We start from the raw sequence: 24,692 nt of genomic DNA on the forward strand, positions 1-24,692 counted from the left end.
AATAGATTACAGGGGATCAAAAGCAGGACCAAAAAGGCAACTTAGGAAAAAAAGGGGGGGGGGAAGCGCTAAGATTCCTCTTATGTCCTTTGACAACATTTTCATATGCATATACTTCTCATACCAATGCTGAATCTTTTTTTCTTAAGTAATACTAGTTACACAGAGAGAAATGCAATACTAAAAGCATACCAAGCACGCAGAAGTCCCCCTGCTACTAAGTGTTTTGCAGAGCACAGCACACACCACTGCTACAGCCTCCCTCAGCACTCTGGCAGGAAAATGATTCAAAAAATACAATTCCACCATCTTCTTATGGCTGTTTTTTCTCCTTATAAGCATATTTCTCTCCTGTGCTATTAAACAAACAGCATTCCATCTCTCCAGATGGCATAGCAATAACCAAGTTCAAAATAGCTGTTCTCAAGTTAACATTTATCCTTTTACTTTCACCTGCCCTACTGTGAAAGAAAGTTCGAATCGACTTTCAAGTTTATGATGCTTGGAAAATACTTCCTAGAGACCTTATTTTTTGGTTGCCTTACTGCAAGTTCTGCAGCTTAAGCCCCAAGGATACAACTGACAAGGTAAGCATTCCCATATGATTTAGTCATGTCACTAGAAGATACTTTGAAAAAATATACAAACACATGCAGTATCATTGACCTCTTCATGCAGCATACAATCCTTATCAAAATTCCATGAGGCAGAGACCATGAAATCAGAAATAATCAGAAATTTTCAGCACATGAAAATACAAAAGTACTCTCATGTCAGCAAAAACTATACTTAAAAACTCACAAACGTTCACGTTTACCTTCTTATCAATGCTTTTAAGGTTCCCCTACCATAGGTAAACAGTCTCTACAGGCTCACTACTCTAGGATTTGCTATTTCTGCAGTACTGGTACTCTCATGGTCTCATCTGGTGACCTCAAGAACACAAAAAATTTACAGAATAAAGAACTATATTACAGAATAAAGAACTATAACTCCTCTTCATCTTCTACTTTTACATCATTGACTAAGTAATTCTTTCTACTTCTTTTTTACACTATCAATAATCTTCTCAGCAAAATATTAATTTGCCCATTAGACCTCTCTAAAGATTTCTGACAAACATTTTTCATGAGGTACTATAAGTTACACTATCACTGCAGCTCTTAACCCATTAAAAATACAGTGAAGTTTTCATTCCCATTTAGAAACTTCTCTCACCTACAATAAGAATCAAAAACTATTTTTCACTGTCACCAGGTACAGATTCCATATTTACAAGAAAACCAAACGCTACATCAATAGATAAAGAAGATATTCTTGCACATATCCCTGAGAGATGAGAATTCTACAGCTTCATTTTGTGCAGTGTACAAATTACAGGCATAGATAACCTCACTTTTTAAAAAGATACTTCTCTTTATCTTCTCTGGCAAGATTCTCTGCATAATTAAATTTCAGTTTAGTCCTTGAACTTGGCCACTGCCTTGTAAGTAGTGGGGATTTGGAAGACAGCGGTATTCTAAATTAACGATTTTCAAGCTCTGAACTTAGTTGTACTTCCTTTGGGGGAAAAAATTAAAATTAAGTTGCTGAAGGCCAAAGTCCTTGCAGAGAGAGGTCATGTAAAAAAACCAATAAATTTTGCCTCCTTTTCCTTACGCAGCTTAGAAAGTATTCAACTGATATTATGTTTGCTCTCTTAGGCAGGCAAATGTTACTGTACATAATCCTTGTTCAGGTGGCATAAGTTCATGCTAATGACAAAATGATCCTTATCTTTCCTCCTCTTAGCTCTTTGAGCAGATCCTTAAGAAATGTTTTGTCCCTCCCTATACTTTCTTTATGTAGGTTCCCTTTTCTGTCTTTCAGGGAATATTAACTACAAAATCAACTACATTTTCCAAAAACAAATTTTTAACCAAATGCAACCAGTTCCATTCACATGTCACAAATGACCCCTCCACACAATTCTGTGTGCAATGGAAAATCTGGTGATATTCATTTCTTCCATGTTGCCAAATCCTTTAGTGAGGAACAGACCTGATTAAAGACCTCATACCAACAGAGAGAAAAAAGGGAGAAAAAAAAATAATAAAGAGCTCACATAAAGCTTCTATAAATAGCTGTTAATCAACATAGCCTACGTTACTGCTAAACATCCAGAGACTCTTTGACAGCATTAATTTCATTTTTGCTCATATTTTCTGAGACTTTTTTCCATGTTTGGTAGGGCTTATGTATCCCCACTGGATGCTAGTAGATAGTATTTTACTTTGAAGTAAACTCTGCAGACCACCAGAATTCCCTGGTGTTTAGCCTGGGAGGGATGAAGGCACAGGTTAATGAGCTGTTATTGTTCTATACAGTGAAGAACTTCCTACACTAGAAGTGCTCCCAATATTCAGCAGCTGTAGTCCATTCCAAAGACAGAAATTCCAGCTTTGCTAAGTGAAGGTGCCAGTTATTTTAAAGCTGGTGCTCTTAATCCACCACCAGGACTCTCAATTTACCCTTTTAATGTCATTATAGACTTAGAGCTAATCCCAAACTGCAAGCAGCAACACATAGACAAAAGAGAACTTTAAAATCAGGATAGGCTATGGATTCCTCATTTGATATACTGACACAATGAATAGCCATCTTTTAATCCTTAATTTTCTAACTCTTTCAGCTGCACACTATTTAAGTGCCTAGCTGTAAATTGGATTAAAGCCAAAAATGTACCACTGCAGTTTCCTCACTCTATCCTAGAAATGCAAACTTCCTTTAAAAACTCCGTCTGCTACTGATTTAAAAGCCCTTTTCCTTATATGAAGTGTTTCCAATTTTCTGCCAGCCACAGGACTTCTCTGGCACTTCTTTTCCACAACAGCCTGCAGTAGCTCCTACTCAATGTTCTTAACAATCGCATACCAGTAATTCATCCTTGTTTGGCCTTTTTGCACACTATGTATCTCACTGAAAAAAAAAATTCCATACAGAACCATTTGAAAAATAAATTACCAAAACAGAATCCCCAACATTACCACATCTCTACAAAATGCCTCTCCACTTTCACAGCATGTCAAGTTATTATAAAAAAAGGGTCCACCTTTCACATCAGTCTCTCTGGTACCTGCACTGGGCTTTCAATGACTTGAAGACTAAGGATACAAACTTTAACTTCTAAACAAAACAAACAAAAAAGGAAATTTTCTTCAAATTAAGCATACAGTTATCTGATTTAAGTAAAATATCTTAGGAGGTCTATGTTAAAATGTATTTTTAATTTTGGTTATTTTTTATTTGAAAAACAACAAAAATTTTTAAGCTTTATTCTCTCTTTTTTTTTTCAATTGATCTAGAAGCTAAGCTATCATTGCAAATAAGCCAAATCAATTCCAACTGGCATCTCCAGCTTTATTGAAACTTTTCAGCATTAAGAAACAAACATGAAGACATTAGCTACAGTGATTAAAGTCTTCTGATTCTCTAAGCAACAGGGTTAAGGATGCCTAGAAATCAAATCCTCACAATTAGAAAAGCTGCATGGGAAGAGGACAAAACAAGTCAAAACTTGCCTTCATACTACAATTACTCACTGAAGGATCCCATTATTGTCTAAATTCTTCTAGATTTGTTTTCCCACATGGAATTCTTTCCTTACCAGCAACAAATGTACATACATTGTAGAGCCATCTATAAATGTAGCTGTCAGGTATTATCCTGTGGACAAACAGTTTAACTACACAAATAGTTTAATTACACAAGCCAAATTTTTTTTAAAAAAAGGTGGAGTGTAAAAAAAGTAAGCTGGGTGTCTTCTGAGTAGTTTCAAAATGTGTGGGTTTTGATTAAATACACGGTTTGAAGAAATAAAAATTAATTTTATTATCACAGCAGTCAGTTCACACGAAGACTTGGCTCCTAACTACATCATTACTATGCTGTAACTTACTATATATGCACGAGAAGTCTCTTCCCCGCCTGTGTTTGCATCGGTCAGATATCCACGCGAGTTTTCTGGTTCAAGAAGAACAGCTGCGGGATGTTGAGACAATTCGGCAGCCGGACACCGTGTGACCCCAACCTGCTTCCCCCCGCCGAGCGCCCCTCCCAGCGCCACAGCACCCGCGCCCCGCGCGCCCCCTGCCGGCCGCCGCCCCCCGCGCGGGCACGGCCGGGCCGCAGCCGCACTCCCCGCGTTGCGCAGCAACCGGGGCGCTTGCTTGGGAAAACAGGGACCGCATAAAAATCACCCTCCATGCATTTCACGTTTTGGTCCTGGTCTCCATGACCCAGTAACCCCCTCGTGCAGGGCTAGGTTCGAATACTGAAAACTGCTGCCTTTCACCACGTGTCCCCACTACTGCAGGCAGAAGCCACTTGCTTATGCTTACATGCTAACTTGGTCCATATGGTTTTACTTCTTGCTCCTCTGTCCTTCACAACACAAAAAAACATTTCATCCTATAGTGAAAATGTAAATCTTCCAGAACGAAAAGGCGAGCCAAAGGAAATCTGACTGGGGAGCTTGCCTCATAGTGACAGCACAAGCATACAGCCTCCCAACTGGATTTGTGCCATCCTTAGTCATGCACAGCTGGTGTTTGCTCACTAAAATACTCTGTTCATAAACAAGCAATCCCTACCCTATTATTGCTGCCATCTATTAATTCAACTTGTTTCTACTATAATAAATTGTCTCTGGCCAGGCAGCTTTCATAAATAGTCATTCTAGTCTGAATATGAATCGTCCTGGCACAAAACCCAAAAATTCTTCCCAAGTGCTCCTAGGGGAGCACAACTGACTGCTGGTACATCAAAAGAATGAAAAGAATCAGCTGTCAAACTAAGCAAGCAATTAACAGTAGGACACAAGGGTAAAACTTTAAGTTATTTCTTAACACAAAAAGAACACTGTATAGATTTATAGGCCTTGGTACAGGCCCAAGAGCTTATATATTTCTTAACTAGTCCATCTACAACAGATAACCCAGGGTACCAAAAAAACTAATATTCTAGGAAGGCATAAGAGGCTGCCCTGCTTGCTTTCCCTGGCTCTGAATCAAAAAAAAAGCAAACGGGGGGGTGGGGGGGGGGAACTCCCAAAAAAATGTACTCTGTCTTGGACACGGTATCTAAGCATCTAAATGAAATCCTGTCTTGAATTATTTACTCTGTAACCATGAGGTAAAAATATGCCAATCAGACTGAGCACCAGCATGCAAGACTTTGAACTCCCAAATTCTAGTCCGGCTCTGCCAACAACACTGTGATACCAAGACTCTGTCAATGCCCTAGTATTTCAGACCATCACTACGATAACTGAAAAAGCTTCCGTATTATTAAAAAAATTTTTTAAAATATGTATCAGTAGAAACAGTGGGGTTTTTGTTTTGTTTTTTAACTAGAGAAAGTAGATTTTTAAAAGATAGAAGGATCTTTTCTTTCATCAGGAGGACAAAAAATCCTTTATTCTTTGACTGTTAATCTTCTGACTTATGCTACACCAAACACCAATAAGATGTCACAGCTGTTACTGAAAGCAGCAAGAATCTACTCTAATCCAACCTCATCTGAGAGAAGAGCATCTTTCACAGATCTCACTCACCAGAAAACAGGTGTTGTCAATAGTCTGTAACTTGTTTTATCTTAGAAAAAGAACACTTGAGTTACAAGCATAGAACTTGTAATACAGACTGATGAAAAAAGGACAGACTTTTATAGTCATGCTGACCTATATTCCTCCACAAGTCCTTTATTTCCTTCTTTAAGCAGTACATCAAGTTCAAGATCAGCGTCTATGAATCTGTATTTCATTTATAAGAGGCATAAGGACTGTTAATGAAGTTGCAGGGGCATCCTGAAGCTCTGGTCTACTAACAACCATTACTGCTTCTTCTGAAAGAGATGAACTTAAAAGAGCAATGAAGGGCAAAAAATCATGGCAAGGTGAGGCACAATCAATAGTTACTAAATGTAAAATAAAGGCATCCCTTGCTGCATACCTGAGGACAAAGAAATTGACTATACAATACAGCAGGAGGCACCAATGGACTCTGAAAAACAACCTTCTTATTTACTTCATTCACCATTACAAAACTGAACATTGCAATGATCTCTAGAATTCACAGCACTGGACAGTACCTGCCTGGAATAAGGTCACAGAAATTCTCATTTCAAAACCTTGACTCACAAAATTAGTGAGCTGAAATAAATGTGAGTACACAAATGAAGAAACCAGCAACTTCAAGCCCAAAGGTTAAACAGAAACATGATGCATGCCATCATTATCTTAAGGAAAATAAACCACAAAAGAAAAAATATATTAATGCATGAACAAACAAGAAAGTTGTTTATTTAATCCACCTAATTTCATACTTTCTAACTTGTAACCATTTCACCATACATTTCACCATAGTAACAGCTTGCTAACTTGTGACGACCAGTTCACACAATTCACACATATTTCGTCAGTTTCTCTGCTCTTCATTGATTAACATCCACCAGATGCTGGCCTCCAACTTCACACACCAACACATAATTGTAACATCAAAATTCCTAACAAAGGACATAATCTCAAAACTTGTGTATGTCAGAATTACTAAGAAATGCATTATTTAAATATATTTTAAAACTGCATGCTTGAGAAGTATCAGACACCATCTTAAAAACACATAAGCTGGTACAGAAAAGTTATGTGCAATTGGTTGACATGGTTTCCATGGAGCTACTCAATGACCATCCCACAACACAGATCACATTGCAGACTGATACTTGTTTTGCAAAAGTATTAGAGCAAATGCCATGTTTTAAAGTTAATTAGAAGGAACCATTCAAGCAGTTTTGCTTTTCAAAATGACAGATTCTTCTCTGAGATTCAATTATTCCAACAGCCTATTTAAAACACAGAATTAAAAACTGTGAAATAACAAGATCAGATGCCATCACCAACAATACATATTTCATATAACAGTTTTAAACACTCTTCCTATTAAGTGTGACTGAGTATATGGAAAATTGTTTTAAATTTTTTACAAAATTCCTACAGGAAGCTCACAGATTGTATGCAGTCCTCGCTCCTTCTACCTGTCATGTTTTGTTCTACTTGTCTTTTACAACAAGAAAAAGATTCTACATTTGCCTGATTAAAGTACTTGAGGATACTTTGTATTTAATGTTTTATGAGTACAAAGCCTACATTATACACCCTGCCACTGCAAAGGAGGCTTGCTTCTGAGTTTACCTTTGTGGCAATAAACGTGCACAATGGAACGACTCCCAGTCTACAGCAGCAGGTGGACACAGCAAACACCTGTGGTTTTTACTCTTGAATGGTTCCTACTCTCTACTTACAGTCCAGGTAACAGTTTGAATAATACCAAGATGGGAAATCACTCAAAAAAACTGTATTTCCAAGCTTTAGGGAAAATACATAGTTTTTGGGGTTTTTTCCTTAGCTGTTTATGAAGTATTTTTGCACATAATTTCTCTAGAAACAGTAAATCTGTGGAGCAATAAAAAAAAAAATGTTTTGGATCCTGTTCATCACTAACTCCTATTTTTTTCAAGTCAGTGTTCTGAGGTGATAGAATTTAGTTATTTATTAAGTGTCTCCAACCTGCAGAAGCAACCTCTATGACATTTACACATACTTGCAGAATTGCAGTTCAACTCAGTGACGCACCAGGAAAAGGACAGAGCCAAACCCAGAAGTAGGATGAGATCTACTAAGTTATTCATGGTACTGATAAAATATAAACAAGCTGACAGAAACTCAAAAGCCCATCAAAAACAAATTAAAAATTAAGTAAAAAAAATTAAATACATTAAATGTATGCAACTGTCCTCAGCAGTAACCATTTTATTTATGACACGCATTTCACATTAAGGCTGAGAATTAAATGTTCACCTACCGAATCATTTGCTGCAAGGGCGAGGGCTATATTTACTGCAAAAAAGAAGAAGAGGAAAAACAAAAATATTAAGTGCAGGAAAATTTAATTCCTAAATATTGAGAATGCTACCACTGCTAACAAGACAAAATATAAATACATCTTATTTAATAACTGCATCATCATCTCAGTTCTCAGCTTCTTGCATCTCTACATTTGCAGCTAAGTGGCAGCAGCACCCAGATTTCAGTCTACGTTTCTCAACCAGCAAACAAACTCAAGCTAATCTGCAAACACTTGCAGACTCTCAGTTTCTAGAGGACACTGCAAAATAAAAATACAGTCTCAGTATTTAGCCAAAGAATAACATTAAGAAAAACTTCTGGAAGTACCCACTTTTGAAAGCGGATACCACACTATAAAACTAACCCTACCATCAGTAACCTTCACCACACTCTCTAGTGTTCCTAAAACTAGAAATTAGTTAAGTATTGACATAAACTGCTAAAACAAGTGACCAAAAAGATGATCACATCCCTTTTTTTGATTTCTTGTGATATATTGAACAGAGATGTTTTCCGGAAGAAGGTGCAATGCATGCTTTCCACTTATTTTTATGTCAGAAAACAAAGTCACATCTGCCTGAAAGCATCTGTAACTAAAAAAAAACCAGACAAAAAGAGATAAAGCAACTAAAAAGACCATTTGTTTAAATGGTCTTTTACATTTCCATCAATACTTAACTCTCATAAACAAATAGCATGTGCAAATGGTATCTTCATTGGCTCACCAGCTTCAATTACGTTGGGAGATCTCCTAGAAACTTCAGTATAAACAAATAGTAATGTTTATAATCCAAGAAGTTACATGTTTTAGAAAAAAAAGAAAAAAACAAGGGAAAAAAATCCAATATTCACAACCCTTTCTTGGAAACAAAAAAAAATCTTTTGTTTCCTTTACATGTTGCTGTATGTCAGTCCACACACTCTTTCAAGAAAGGTAAGCTGCAGTCAGCCTTGTTCTGCTGGAAGAGTACAAAAGTTCTGAGAAGCTGGTGAGCCAGATTCCTGTCTTGAAGAACTTAACACCAAGAAAGCTAAGTTCCTTCAAACAAAACAGCAGGTTAGCAAGGACAACTGTACAGCTTTCTCAAAGAGGCATACAGTCTCTTTCCTCCTAAGCTAACAAAGAACATAGATTTTACCCTTCCGTTTTTTTGTTTATACAGATGCTCAATTAACTATTCCCCAATCAATCAGAGGAAAATTCATCCTCTGAAACCTGGAGACCAATCTACAAATGACAGATATGGAGAAAAAAACAAGCAAACCAATTACAAACAAAAAAGAAAACAAAATAAAATCAACTGCAGCTCACGTCTGAAGAAGGGAGACAAAGACTTTCTTAAAATCACTTTACACATCTATCTTCTTCTTAAACAGCTTTCATGTGTGAAACTTAAAGTATGACCCACAATGCTTCTTCAATAAGGGATATTTAACTACTGAAGGGAAAGAAAGGAGACAGTGGGAATAACATAGCATGTATACCTAAGGTTTTTACCTGGATATCTAGCTGAACACTTCATTTTGAATCCCAGCTGAATCTTGCATTCCCTTGTTTTTGTATTACTATCAGTTCCAAGAGGGCATAAACATGCAGAATAGGACCTAACCTGACCCTTCCTGAACATTCATACTGGCCCTAAGTACATTCCCATAACCAGGAGTGCAGGACATCACGGCAATATATGCCAGCAATTCTACACAACTTCACAGCAGGCTCCAAGAAAGTCACTAAGGTCTCTCCACCCATGCTAAACCTGCCAACCAGTATAAGGAATGATGCACAGGGAGATCGGAGTTTGTCTGATCCAACCTAAACTTCGAGTTGGTCTCATCTAAACTAAACCTCCCCTGATACAGCTTCAGTGGCATGAAGCTGAGTCAGGAGAGACTTAGGTAGGACATTAGGGAAAGGTTGTTCACTCAAGCGGTGGTTGGGCACTGGAACAGGCTCCCCAGGGAAGTGGTGTCACAGCACCAGCCTGACAGAGTTCAAGAAGCGTTTGGACAACACTCTCAGACACAGGGCACGACTCTTGGGATGTCCCATGCAGGGCCAGGAGTTGGACTTGATGATCCTTGTGGACTTGATGATCCCTGTGGGTCCCTTCGAACTCAGCTTATTCTGTGATTCTGTGCCTCTAGTCCTCTTGAAATCAGTACAAGTCTAAGAAGGTTTGTTATAGTTTGTCACTTCCAACCTTCTAACTTCCAAATCCAAACTGACCCTAGGAATAGCACAGTTGAACTCTCAGAACACTGAGCTAACAATACAAATAAAACTGCTTGGTCCAAAATCAGACAAGTACAGAGCCAGCTGAGTGTGTCTGTATCTGACATGGTTAATATACATAATCAATAAAATACCTATAGATAATTCAGATGAACTTTGCAAGATAACTTTCAATACCTGCATCTCAATGTAAGTGGCATTTAGAAATAGAGTTTATGAGAATATTTTAATATATAAAGAAGGCCCAAAATCAAAAATGTTTCAATAATAGTACATCCTACGTGTGGAATAAAAGTAGGCAAGAGGGAAAAAAAGTTAAATGAAGTTAATATGACTGAGATATAGTCAGCACATGGTGAAATGTATCAGCTTCCCTGAACAATAATGAAAAATCTCAGCCTGTTAGCCTTTGCTAAAAATGTCTGAAGGTCCATGTAGTCAGTTGCTGTATTTTCCTCAGACATCAGGATTAGCAAAATGTGAGCAAGAACACCAGCCTTTAATTTTATTCCACTTCCACAGCTAAAAACAGTAAGACTTCCAATAAATTGGAAATTTCCTCTCTTTCAAGACCACACTTGGACTTCTTTTCACACCAGGATCAATTTTCTTCAGTACTCTCATCTTTAGGGTAGTGCAAAAGGGGAACAGATGAGCAAGAATTTAAAAAAACAAACAAACAAACAGACAAAAAAAAACAAATAAACTTTGAACAGATGGGGTAAATATAGAAGAATGCTACAAAAAGACAGAAACTTGACAGGACAGGGACAGGAAACATGGCAAACAAACCAACATATTAGACAAATAGAAACAACAACAAAAAACTATCAAAGTATTTAAATATGCATTGAAAAATATTTTTCCTGTAACATAATTTCTTCTAATCATTAACTACATTGATTTCAGAAGACCAAAAAGCACTGGAAACAACAGAGAATACAACATGAAAGCCATATGCAATAAACAGAATGAGTTATTCAACAGGGTAAGGAATGACCCTGACAAACTTGACCAGAATGCAGAAGCTCTTTTCCTGAAATGGAGATCCAGAGCAATTAAAACACAGCTGTACTGGAGAAAACAAAAAAAAAAGCCCTGACAGGCCTTCTGACATACACCCAAGACTGACGATATTTTCTGTGGTGCTTTAGGAATTACAAGTGCTTACTAGTCTCCTTTCTTTTCAATTCCTGCTCTCAAAATGCATCAGCAGAAATGTCACCAAACATGTTCCCCACAAACCTCAAGTAAGAAGAATATGATTTTAAGTACATAATTCAGTAAGGAAGCCAAGCAATACTTTTGTTTATACAAGTTATCTGAAATTCAATTGCTCATCTGAACCATGAAATTTATCCTCATTATAATATACAAGAATATAGATTTCCTTCTCAACATTATGAATGAAAACATTCATTTTAAAAGGCTGTCCAACATAGATACATTTAAATGGTTCATTTACATTTCCAATATCTTATTTAATGCTTGTTGAACACTGATTTTTTATTTTTAAATGCATAGGAATGAACTCATAGCTCTAAGTATTATTTATACATGTGTTATATTTTATGTAGAAATTGCACACAGATGCCAGTTACAAGAACTTAAATTCAGATATTTGTTTGCAGACATGAGGAGAATAATCTGAATTTACTTTTCAAATTATGTTCATTTTGTAAACTGTTGATTGATGAATCTGGTATTTTTGGTAACCTGCAACAACCAGTCTATGTATTATAATGATATACCTTTTGATGGTTAAGAAATGCATGTTTTAATTGTTTTGCATGTCTTTGTACAAGTATGTATAGGTATAGGACAGACAGCAAATAAATAGAAAAAAAATTCCCTTTTTTTAAGCACGGTTACTTTCAGTACAGATATGTTAGTCTGTACTAGAAATTATTAGACAATCAGTCTGTTTCAAGCACGGCTGAAATACAAACCACAAAATGATACATTAAGAGCTATATTCATGTGTTATTCACCACACATGGAGATGAACAGCAGATATCCTTCAACTAAAGAATGAACATCCTTCAACTCTTCTCCAGTCTAGACACTAAGGAAGAGATCTCTAAACAAAGTTCTAACACTTTACAGAGATCTTTTCAAAGAAGTTTACTTTCAGTGTCATAGAATCATAGAATGTTTTGGGTAGGAAGGGACCCTAAGGATGACCCAGCTCCAAACCCCTGCCATGGACAGGGACACCTTCCACTAGACAAGGCTGCACACAAACCCCATCCAACCAGGCCTTGAACACTTCTGGGGACGGGACAACCACCCGTTCTCTGGGCAACCTGTTCCAGTGGCTCACCACCCTCACAGTATAGAATTTCTTCCTAGTATCTAATCCACATCTCTCCACTTCTAATTTAGAACTATTCACATTTGACCTATCTGCCCACATAAAAAGTCACGCTCCTTCCTTTTTATAAGCCCCCTTTAAGTACTCAAAGGTGCTCTAAGAGTCTCCCTGAAGCCTTCTCTTCTCCAGGGTAAACAACCCCAACTCTCTCAGCCTGTCTTCACAGGAGAGGTGCTCCAGCCTCTGATCATCTTTGTGGTACTTGTTGGACCTGCTCTGACAGGTCCTTCTTATGATAGGAGATCCAGACCTGGACACAATGCAGCCATCCAGCCAATTCCTAATCCACCAAGTGGTCCATCCATCAACTCCCTGTCTCTCCAGTTCAGAGACAAGAATGTCATGCAGGACAGTGCCAAATGCATTGCAGAAGTCTAGGTTGATGACATGAGTCACTCTTCCCTCATCCACCACCACTGTACGAAGGCCATCACCTTTGTTGGCATGACAAGTATTCTTCCATTCTGTCACTTGTCTAAGTTCAAGTAAATTTCTGCACTGGGCACTGGAAACCATGTACTATCCCATTCTCCCACCTAGGAACAGCACGGTTAGAGAAAAATTAATTCAAAACCTAATGGTGAATTTGAGAGAAGAATTCAAGGTGCTTCACAAGGCTCTGATCAATTTGTGTGGTTTGTAAGTAGTTTCACTTTTTCTTTATGAAACACCTATACAAGTAGTTGAGAAAATTGAACAGAGTCCTGATCGTGAAACTTTCTAAATATTAGTATCCTCTACAGAGCACACAACTATGCTGACATAGCAAAGAAAGGAACTGTATAGGCACACCTAAACAGCCAGGGAACAAGGAACAGTGTTAGTGCACTAGCATATGATCCCCTTGACCTCAAGCCTACATCACTTCTTAAGATGTCCTGATGTCTCAGGACAGCACTGCACTATTACAAAGATATTATTTCAAAGCTGTCTGCTTAATTCCCACCTAAGTTAAAGTCATGACTTCTGTACCCAAGTAGATTCTCAATGGCTGCAATGGGACTTGACAGAGGTGAAGGGCAGTGTTATGGAACCCAATTACAAGGTGACACAAGCACCTAAATATTCCATACAAAGTACTAGAAAATGTGCAAAGGAAATTATTTTTTTAAAAAAAGAAACCTTACCTGCTGTTGTTGATTTTCCAACTCCCCCTTTGCCAGAAGCCACAACCACCACCTGCTTAACTCCTTCTATGGGCTTCTGCTTTGGCAGCCCTCGTGACAGGATCCGAGCACGTTTGTCCCTCAGAGCCTCATCCCCAGAGCTTGAGGACTAACAAAACCAAAAAGCAAGTCAATGCACATGCACCAACCTGCAGTTTTCACAGAAAAAGCTGACAAGAAGGAACCTACCTGCACACTGAGAAATTTCCCCTACTTGTTTAAAAAAACCATTCTGCACAGGGGCTCTCCCAAAGGGAGTCTGCTTCACAGGCAGACAGGGACTAGGCCTACTTAAAAATAACGCGATTCACATGGATTTTTTGACAAACACTTAAATATGATTGATCTTAACAGTTAAAGAAAAAAAGAAAAAAAAATTGTGTTGAAATAAACCAAAACACTGCTCTAAAAGTCCGAAGCTTTAAGAAACAGGCTAGACTTGGCGGTCCTTTCGGTACAGCTGTTTCAGGCACAACAAATAGAGCAACAGCGAAGGGGCAGAACCCGAGGTTCTGAGGGCAGGCAGTGCCGGCAGGCAGCTGTCCGAGGGCTCTCGCTGCCCTGAGCCGTGCCACAGGCACCGCACACATGCGGGTGCGCTGGAGCGCGCCGCGCTCCGCTGCTCCTGCGGCAGAAGAGCCACACGCGGGGCCCCCACGGCTGGACGGACGGAGCAGCCGAGCCAAGCATCCCCGCAGGCAGCTCCCACCTGCTCCCGCTTGGCACAACTGTACCGCCACGGGCACTGAGCGCCGCGCGCTGTTTCCACGCACTTCACGCGGGTCCGGATAAAAAGACGGCAGAGCCCATCCATCTTCCTCGCCGGCCCGGCGCTGCCCCAGACCGGCCCCCGCCGCCGACGCCTGCAGCGACCGCATCCCCTCCCGCAGGGACGCTGCTGCTGAAGCGGCTGCCGCAGGACAGAGCCCCTCGGGGCACCCGTGCAGGGACAGACCGTCCCGCCTGCCGCCCCCGCAAGCACAGGCACAGCCCAGCCCGCCCCGGCGGCCGCGGCGCACGGCGGAGCTCCCGGCTCACTCACCGCGGAGCCGGCGGACGGAGCGGCGCAAGCGGCGGGCGCGCAGCCCGGGCCATGCCGCCGCGCCGCCAGAGGCCTCCTGCCGCCGGCGCCGGGCACGAGGCGGGCGGCGCGCAGCGCCCAGCGCCAGGCGGGACCTCCCATGCCCGCGGCCGCCCCGGGCGCGCTGAGATGGCGCCGTGCGGCCGCGCCTCGGCCCGCCCCCCGCGCCGCGCCGCGCCGCACTCCGCCCGCTGCCCTGCCGGCGGGGCTGGCGCTGGGTCGGGCCGGCAGCCCGGGGGACAGCGCGCTGCTTGCCGGAGCTGAGGGTGTGGCGCTGAGCGGTGCCGCGGCTCCGGAGCTGCGGGAAACGACCTGCGCCCTCCCGCCGAGAGCGTCGAGCGGTGGCAGCGGGCAACAGCAGCACGGAAAGCAGATCCTTGCCATTTGTAAGGATACCGGGGCCAAGGGATCGCCACCGGGTCACCACACGCATTGCAAACCGCTTCGGGCTCATTCCTCGTAGTGCTGTAATTGTCCCCGCAGAGGCTCGTTCTGGCGCTCTCTGCAGTGCTCCTTCGGCTCGTCGGTGCCTTCTGAATTCTCACCTTGGCCCGCAAAATGGTTGGGCAAGAGCTTGGTCTTGGTTGGTGTGCTCTACAAATACAATAAATATATCCCGTTTCCTCCTTTAGATCATTAGGTAAAAGAACAAAGGGACCTGTAGCCGAGACACATGGCACCTATTTGTGGTTTTTTTGCTTATTTTGATTTGGATTTTTTGGTTGGCTGGGGTTTTTTTATAATACTAAAGCACAGAATCACAGAATTAGTCAAGTTGGAAGGCCCCCACTGTGGATTATCTGGTCCGGTCTCCCTGCTCAAGCAGGGTCATCCTAGAGCACATGGCACAAGATTGCACCCAGATGGTTCTTAAATATTTCCAGTGAGGGCGATCTCTTGGCAATCTGTTCCAGTGCTCGGTCACGTGCACAATAAAGTTGTTTTTCCTCATATTCCGGTGGAACTTCCTGTGCATCAGTTTCTACCCATTGCCTCTTGTCCTATTGTTTGGCACTGATCATTGGTCTGGTGATAGTTTTGATTATCCATCCAGTTTACCCTCACTCAGTAAAAGTTCACAAAAACCCTTTTCTGTTCCTTATATCATGTGGGATTCGCTTAAAGCTTTAAGACACACATCATCTACTGCTTCTCTCCCACCTACAAGCCTTGTAACCACGTTGTAGAAGGAAATTAGTTTGGTTTGATATGATTTGCTCTTACAATTCCATGAATAGTCCCTATTCAGCTAAGTGGTATTATAGAAATAATTCAGAACTTAGCACTTTCAGGTCATTAGTTTGCAAATATAAAATACTGTGTAGACAGTGTCTTTTGTTGGTATCTGTTGTAATATGTAATGGACCAGAGGATTTTACATCAGTTTAAAGTGTTATTATGATAAACATTTCCTCTCTTCCACAGCAGAATTTTCATCATTTCAAATGTTGCTTTTTAAATTGTATTAAAGTCTCTAATCAAGCATTTTACTAAACCCCACCATTTCCAAAGGCATATTCCAGTGCTCAGCTACAACACATAAATTACAATGCTAATTTTTTTTTCCCTATCCTTGAAGTGATTCTCATTCAACCTACATTTTTGATGTACCCACATGAGCGTATTTTGCATAACTAACACAGACACCTGAAGAGGTCAAATCATTTCCCAATAATTTGCCATACTGTCAAACCAAACCGGAAAAGAATACGGAAAACTAACAAGCCACTTTGTTTTGAAACTGTTACATAGATGTGCCTCCAGGGCTTTTTTTCACTGCCTCTGGAAACTATGTTACTTTTTGCATTGCAGGAAATTTGCATAATTGTTTTTCTAGCTTGAGCAGTTGGAGGCAGTGTTAAAGTGCAAAGTACTGTGCATGTCACGTCAACGGAATCGGTACTGCGGGATCACGGGTAGGCTCACACTTGAGATATGCTTCCCTTCAAAGTCTTTCCAAAGAAAGGAGCATGGCGAAAATGTATGATACACTTCTTCATTTTGAGAATAGCTCCAACACTGATGAGAATAATACTCAAATATTTTTGTGAGGTTTTGTAAAGCTGATCTAGCACAAACTAAAATGGAGCTAAGAATCCTCAATAGTTTTAATTTTAATAATTTCTTTTAGCACTGGTTTGTTAACTACCCTGTTAGTAGGGTAGCTAACATGGCAGTAGGTTGTATTGAACATGAGTATGAAAAGTAGTATTTGGCCATTAGAAAGGGAATCAATTTGCTCGCCAATATAGCAGACTTTTCCAAAATGCCTTGACTTTAGTGGAATACACTGCAGTTTGACTAAGTAGTGTTTCTATCTCTACTAATTGTGAAGACAGTTTTATGGATTGTACACTTCTCACAATAGCTCTTGGCTTCCTATTTAAATTTTAACACTTGAGAATATTGTTCTATGTTGTTTGCCTGATGTATTATTGCAGTCCACATACAGTGGTAAAATATGAGTCTAGGAAAATGCAACCAAAAATTAACAAAATTTTTACTGCCAGAAGTGAGTCTTGATGGAAACTACAGGAAATCTCAGCATCTTTCAGAAAATTCCACTTTGGACTTTTCAAAAGTTTAACAAAATGAAAGGCACAATATTTAATTTTAATGCAAATTGATAACGTATTCTCTAAGTAAATGTAGGAAAATGTTTCATAGACTCTAAATTACTATTCAGCCTGAACAATAACAGGATAAAAATAGAACTGATTTTTGTCTGAAATTAGATTGTCTTATGTTTAAATACATTCTTTCTCTACCCAAAATCAATTAAGGGTATCCAGGTATAGCTAGGAAAGATTTCTTGCCAAAATAACTCCACAATTTAAAAATAAAATAACATTTGAAAAATGATTTGGTAGATAATTAGGTTGGTTTGTGTGCAGTAGGATGTAAGTAGCTAAAAAAAGAAAAAAAAAAAGAAAAAAAGAAAAAGAGTATCCATTCTCATTTCTGGGTGTCTGCACAGTACCACATTAATAATACAGTAACTGCAAACTCTTTCTCATATAAGCCATTTATTTCAGTCACAATTTGAACTAGAAATTATATTAAAGAATGGCAAAAGAAAGATTCTTCACAACCAAGGAGTCATTTTAGCTTCATGACCAGGCCTGCAATCTTTGGCCACAGAGGTATATACCACTGCATACTAGGATGAGCATGTGTGGCATAGGACTCTCAGATTCTGGGGTTTTTCCCCCGGCTGGTTGGCCAGCCCACACCTGTAAGATAAATAAGGTTAAAAATGATGCTTTTTATCTTTTTTTGTCACGTGGTGATAATTACTTGGTCTTGGGCTCTGCCCTGGCTAATGAGCCTCGAGCTCTTAGCATTACCTCTTGGCTCAGCCCTTGCACTGTGTCTCAGGACAGCTGCCACTTCTTCCCTTTGGCAGCTCTGAGATCATGCTAGAGCTGCTCTCGTGCTCTTGCCAAAACAGCATTCTTCTGTGGGGCTGACAAACTATATCAGGCTGCAAAATAATCCAAGACAAAATGCCTACCAGTGTGAGTTCTTTGTTTTATCTTTGCTATGCTCTTCGTGGAAGTTAAAGCAACTTTCAGGTTGCTTTATTTAATGCTGAGTCACAGATCTGCTCTTACACAGACCAGCATCAGCTTGGCAGAGCTTGTACTCAGGGGCACAGTGGCATACCTGGGGGTAACTGCAGGCATATATGAGGGAAATCCTTCTGTGTTCGATATTACCTCTCTGTCATTCACTGGAATGTCTCTTCCAAAGTCTTTTTCCTGCTAGGCTTAGACATCAAGGTCAACATCACTGATATGGAGGCAGTTATGCCCACTTGTTGCAAAGTAAATTTGGCTCAAGGGATTTTAACAGATTCTGATTTCAAATATCCATTCAAAACAAGGCTGGTTTACATGAGTTTTCATATAGAATATTACCTTGTTTAAGGAGAAATTTGTTTATTATATATGGCAGTACTTGAAAATGCAACACGTTTAACAAGCACAAAGAAAACACACAAGAAACAGTAACAATTTATTAATTTTTCTTTATCATGTGTATTAGTATTTCCAATAAATATAAGCCCACATAAGTAGCTTCATCCAGTGTGAAAGCTTTGCCAAATCTTAAACTGAAAAATAAATTGTTTGCTTTCATTCAGTTTCACTAAATGAGGAAGAAGGTCTCGAAGAATTGAGACCGATTTAGTTTGTATATTGCTTTCCTGTGGAATTTTAAACAGTGCAGTCCTTCACAGTCAAGAAGAGATGAAAACCTTATTTAGATTGTCACTAGACTCTTCTGAAGTCAGTCATCAAGTTCTTCAGGTTAATACTGCTTTCTATAGTAACAGCAACATCACAGTGAAAATGCAGCTTATATTACAGCAATTTTTCCAACCTTAAGGAAGTGGTGCAGAAAATTAAAGGATTTATTTTGTTGAATATGATCTTCTGTAACAAAGCCACATAATTTTTCTTAGGTACTTTACATATATAGGTATTCCTTGCATGAATGGAATTAACACAAATTAACAGTATTTCCATACCTGAAGATAAAAACAAAGGTTTTGAAACTATTCCTAATCTCTGCCATATATTTTACAAACGTTGAAGGAAGACTGGTATTTTCTTTCTTTTCTTCTTTCCTATCTTTTTTTTTTTCAGTAATGGAAATAAATTGCAATTTTAAGAGTCTTAGGGGCAAAAAGAGTCCTGTTGCTTTAGACATTGTACAAATATGGAATAAAAAAGATGCTGACTGTCCTAAAAGCTTCAGTAAACAATTTGACACTATGGATCTGAGTCACAATGACATTCATAGTTTCAGTTTCTGAAATTATTTTAATTCTGCTCTTCATTCATTTTTCTCAGTAACAAACTTGTTTTACAGGAAGCATTTTTGTTAACATCAGAACACTGAGCCTAAACAAGTTTTATGTAGCAAATTAATCTTACTTGATCAACGATGCTGATTGAAACATTACACCAATTTTTACTGGGTTTTGTGTTTCGTAATTATTTTTAAAATCTGGTTAATGTTCTAAACCAGTTCAGTTTTGCTCCGTAGCGATTCAATACTTGTCTCATAAATCCCTGCAGTAGCAGTGCAAGGTTTTTCAGAAGGCACCAATAAACTTTGGGTGTGTATGGACCACTTACACAATTGTGACAACATTACACAATTATAGCAACCTGCTCCAGAGGTTGGTGTGCAAGGACCAATCTCAGCTGAAAATAACTGTGATCAAAGAACACTTCTTGTGTCAGTGCACCCTGTATGAAGCACTGTCATGTAGAACTGTGGGGCGCTCTATCACTGTGAAGCTGGAGCACTGATCCTTGGAACACAATCCTCTGGTTAATCCTCAGCTGTGAATATAAGTAACTCTTCAAGGTTTTACACTGAGCCAGAGGTTCTTAACTGGTTCTTAGCTGCTGAACCAGCAACAGAATTTTTTTCTTAGTGAGCAAGCCCTGGCCAAAACTATGCCAGAGAGTAAAGATGAGCTGCAATGGCCAAGAATATTTCTTGGTATTGATTCTTAGTACAAATGTAGCTTAGAGGTTCACCTGCAACTAAGCTGAGTCATTCTCCAAGCTTCAGAGTACCTTAGTTAGATCTGTGTTTTCTGCAACAGGAGCTAAAATTTGTCATATTTGTGCTGGAATTTATTTATGGGCACCAAAATGAAGGATCTTTTAATCTGGATGTGGTCCTCACTGGGACTGTTACCATGAAGACATGATTATTTTTTGTCCTATGGGCAACAGAGTATCCAAGGAAAGATTAAACATCTGTAATTGATATTAAAACATCCCAAGTTACGGAGTAATTGTTTTATTCTGTTAATCATAAAAATATAAGCCTCCAGCAGTTCCAAGAATTATCTATGAAATAAAAAGCTCTTTGAGAAAAAGTTATACCAAATACTATTTTTCTATTCTTTTATAACATAAAATATTGGAGATAAAATGTTTTGCTTCCACTCTGTAGCAGCAATTTAGCATCTTTTGTAAAAGAAAAACTGTGACTTTTGGCAGCTTAAAAAAACCATAAACCAATCAAAAAATATGTGAAAAATCCTATCATTGCAATGTTTCTGATGTATCTAATAATACATTAGTAGTATCATCCTAAATGAGTTCAGAAACATGCATTTAAAAAATTGGTGCTTTGAGAAAGTGTGAAAATTAAAAACTAAAAAACAATTTTTGACACTGCTCTTTGAAACATGTTAATCTACACTGGAAGTCATAGCAGGAAGCCACATCATTTCTTGACATGTTTATTATCTTATTTGACTCCATGAATATTCATTAGAATTTACAATCTTTTATTATTTAGCTCACTGTATTAAATATTTGCTTTTCGCCCCCCCCAAGATGACCTTCTATGTGGGTTAAAATAATGAAAGGATTATATATATATATAAAAACTACTGTATTACTGAAACAAACCATCAAAAACCAAAGGCTGATGGTAAATGAAAGTCTTATAGTTGCCATTTGTTCTAAGGGAAATGAGTTCCCAAAATATAATTTTAAGAAAAGCCCATAGATCAACATCGCTGTACCAGTATATGATGCTGTACTATGGCAAAGTAAGGTACCAATTTGTGTTGTAATGCAATATTCTTTCATCAAAGGGAATAAAATGCCAAAATCTGTCAGCCCTGCTTGGCTCACTGTGCTCTGGCAATCTTGTTGAACTATGCTGCGGAAGAGGTTGCTGTGTTCTGGAAACAACAGCTCCAACAACCGATAAATGGCAGACCAAGCATATAATTAGGGCCTCCGCAAACTCACAAGTTTTATCATGATGCATGGCAAATAGCACTTGGGATGACTTCAGAGATTTGCCATTCAGAGAATTTCCTAATGACCTATCATTTGTGTGCATGCTTCCCTGACTAGCTAAGGATCAGTATGCCTGAGGGGAAAAAGTGATAGGAGCTGTGACTCAAGGAGAAAGCTTTTGGCCTGAAGATGTGGTGAGTTTTACTTTGAAAGTCATCCATATAAATGCAAAAAAATGACATGCAGCCTTATTATGCCTGCATACTCAACAGTAACTGGAGGCAAGGAGTCCTCCAGGTACAGAGAGAATAATAAATGACTCTCATTTATCTCACTGTTTGTGAAAGGAACAGAAAAAGCCACATCTCATTTCACGTCCATTTTTAATAACATGAGGCTTTATGCCAATACTCTGATGTTACACATGGCATCTATTGAAAACATGGAAGCTCAAGTTTCAGCTCCTAGAATATATTGATGTATTTTTGTCTATAGCAACATCCTCGTCATATTATCATCAAAATTTCTCACTGAAGATGAAAAAAAATGGGATTAAGTAATACATCCACATTCTGTAGTACTAATTGCTATTGCAAAAGTGTTTATAAGGTGAAGAGAGCAGTGATGCAGCAGTACTTGGGGAGGAAAACAGACTTTAATTCTTTTACATGGCGGGGTAGAGGAGTATCCACCTTGGATGCAGCAGACCAACCCTGATGGTAGGAAAATAAAGAATGTAGGAGCTGTGCTCCATTGTTCCTGTTCTAAATACCTGCTCCATCAGGAGGAACCCAGTTTGCAATACCCATCTACATCAGCCAGGCATGGGTTAGCTCAGGGGCTTGAAGCAAACCAGACCCCCACCTGCCAGAGCAGCACCAGGCTCTGAACTCATGGATGGTCAGCAGCTCCACATAGAGCACAAGCTGAAGCTGACTTTGGTCAAGGGTGGCCCTACCGAGCTTGCTCAGGGATGGCAAACAGCCTGTACAGCTGCTGACTGTCATTGAGCTCTGTTACTCCTGCCCCGTTTGCTCCAGGCCCTCTGACCATAAGGTTATCCTTTTTTAGCTTGGTGCTCGGTGCTTCTTCTCTCAACACTGAGTCAGTACTGTCCTACACCCAAGTTGTTTTCATGTGCTCCTGCTCTGTGGAACCCAGATCCCAAACTCAGGAGACCAGGGAAGCAAGTATATTTGGATACACCTGCAGGGATCAACCTGGATCTGGCAATACCATTCCTAATGGTAAAGCAGAAAACTGCTGACCTTTGAGGGACTCCTCATGGAGTCAGCTTCATGACTCTGTACAGCCTGCCTCTGAATTCCAGAATTAAGACTGTGGTATTGAAACTCAGAGTTGGCTCTGCACAAGAAAGAGCATGTGGGCATATGGGATTAGCTCAATCCCGTGAAAAAAAAATAAACATATTGCTTCTAACCAGTCCACCGTGTTACGGTGAGTCCCCCTGGTACATGCGGCAGGTAGGCCACTCCCACTGCCCTGTTGATTCCACAGGAGCATGACACAGCAGTCCTTTTAACATTAATGCCTGTCAATCATACAGACAAAGATCTGGTTCAGGAGACACCCAAGCAGGAAAAAATAGAGTAGCTAAACGTCACAGGCAAATGAACATGCCCAGCACCCAACAAGAAACTGACTAATAGTGTTCTTACTTCCTTTAGGCAATTGCAGTAAGCAAGCAGATTGTGTGTCTTTTATCTGGCTACTTTTTTTTCCTCTAATAGAGCCAAATTTCTGCTTCTCACAATAAAAAACAGTAATTGTATCTGACACAGCTTTCACACTAAATCTGGGGTTTTTCAGAAATGTAATTAACTTTTGATTGCTATAACACATTTCAGTGTCTGTTTTGTACTTGTATGAAGGACTAAACAAAACCCTAATCTATTTTTAACAGTGTATTAAATTTTTGTTGCTTTCTTTAAACACAGATAAAATCAACTGCTCAAATCACAGACCTGTACTTCCACAACAGGAATACCAGCCTTCACTGCTAAAAATTCTGACATTTGTGGGGACTCTATAAATTGGCTCTGCTGGAAGAGCTGAAGAGGTGGACCAACTCTGATGCTACAGAAGTGGAGCTGAAGAAGCCATGACCTACCTCAGAGGTATGGTGCAAAGCACAAAGATAAAAACCACAGTACCATCTTCCTCTCAATCATCTTACCCCAGAAGTCTACAATAGTTCTTTCAAATGCTAAACAGACCTGAGGGGCAGTTTGGAAGGCAAAGTGGATGATAGTCTTCAGTCTACGTCTTCTCTGGAAGAGGTGTTTCTGGTAGCTCTGCACAAGCATTGTGCAATAATTGTGGTCTTTGACTGACAGGACTGCTCATTTTTGCTGTCTGACTTCTACTAGGGAAATTCTTCATGCCCTCTTTGCTTTTCTTATTTAAATACCTCTGGAGGAAGGAGGATGATGGTTGGGAGGCAGACATACCCCTGACCTCTGGACAGTACTTTGAATAAGTGGGTACTAAACACAGTCATCATAACGTGTCTTAGACTGTAAAATTGTTCTAACACCACCAGCTAATCCTCTCTGCACCCACACCACTGTTGAGCAGTACCTTGTCTCTTCCAGTTAATCAGCATTTCAGCTAACATTTCTGAGGCTGCAGTAAACTAAACTGGGTCTTGAACTAGACTGAGAAATAGGCTACAAAAAATAATCACCAAATACAAGAACCAGAGAACCAATTTGTGCTATTTGTGATAAGGCAAGTAGCTCAAAAAGAGAAACAAAATAAGTAAACTGGGAGAAAAAGAGAAGAAAAAGAGGTAATCCTCCAACAGAAAGCGAAGGGCTTGACTCAGCTCAAGATGTACGATCATCACTTCAAAAACAAATCCCACTAACATTCTGAGTTGTCCAGTGACAGGTTAAACATCTTGGACTGAAGATATGCAATATCTTTTTTGATTTCTTTGAGGGATTGACCTGTTGTTTCAACATGGCCAAATTAAAATTGTGTTTTACTTGAACATCAATCCCAGTTTACAAATTATTTTGGGGAAATATCTTTACCTTGTGATGGAAATTTGCAATTCATTGTTGCAAATTCCACTTTCCAGGCCATTCT

At 39.5% G+C, this 24,692-nt stretch overlaps 1 protein-coding gene across 1 annotated transcript in view; it reads right to left on the reverse strand.

The window, feature by feature from the left end:
* The window catches only part of NUBPL (nucleotide binding protein like), an 83,998-nt gene extending 69,454 nt beyond the window's left edge, over window positions 1–14,544 (reverse strand). The window contains exons 1-3 of the mRNA XM_039552618.1: window positions 14,425–14,544; window positions 13,677–13,824; window positions 7,899–7,933 (exon numbers count right to left, since the gene is read on the reverse strand). Of these exons, the coding sequence (XP_039408552.1) occupies window positions 7,899–7,933; window positions 13,677–13,824; window positions 14,425–14,529 (288 nt within the window). The 5' untranslated portion in view covers window positions 14,530–14,544. The remainder of the gene's footprint in view (window positions 1–7,898; window positions 7,934–13,676; window positions 13,825–14,424) is intronic.
* Window positions 14,545–24,692: the final 10,148 nt, after the last annotated feature.

Source organism: Corvus cornix, chromosome 5 (genome assembly GCF_000738735.6).
Source record: "Corvus cornix cornix isolate S_Up_H32 chromosome 5, ASM73873v5, whole genome shotgun sequence".
Taxonomy (NCBI): Eukaryota; Metazoa; Chordata; class Aves; order Passeriformes; family Corvidae; genus Corvus; species Corvus cornix.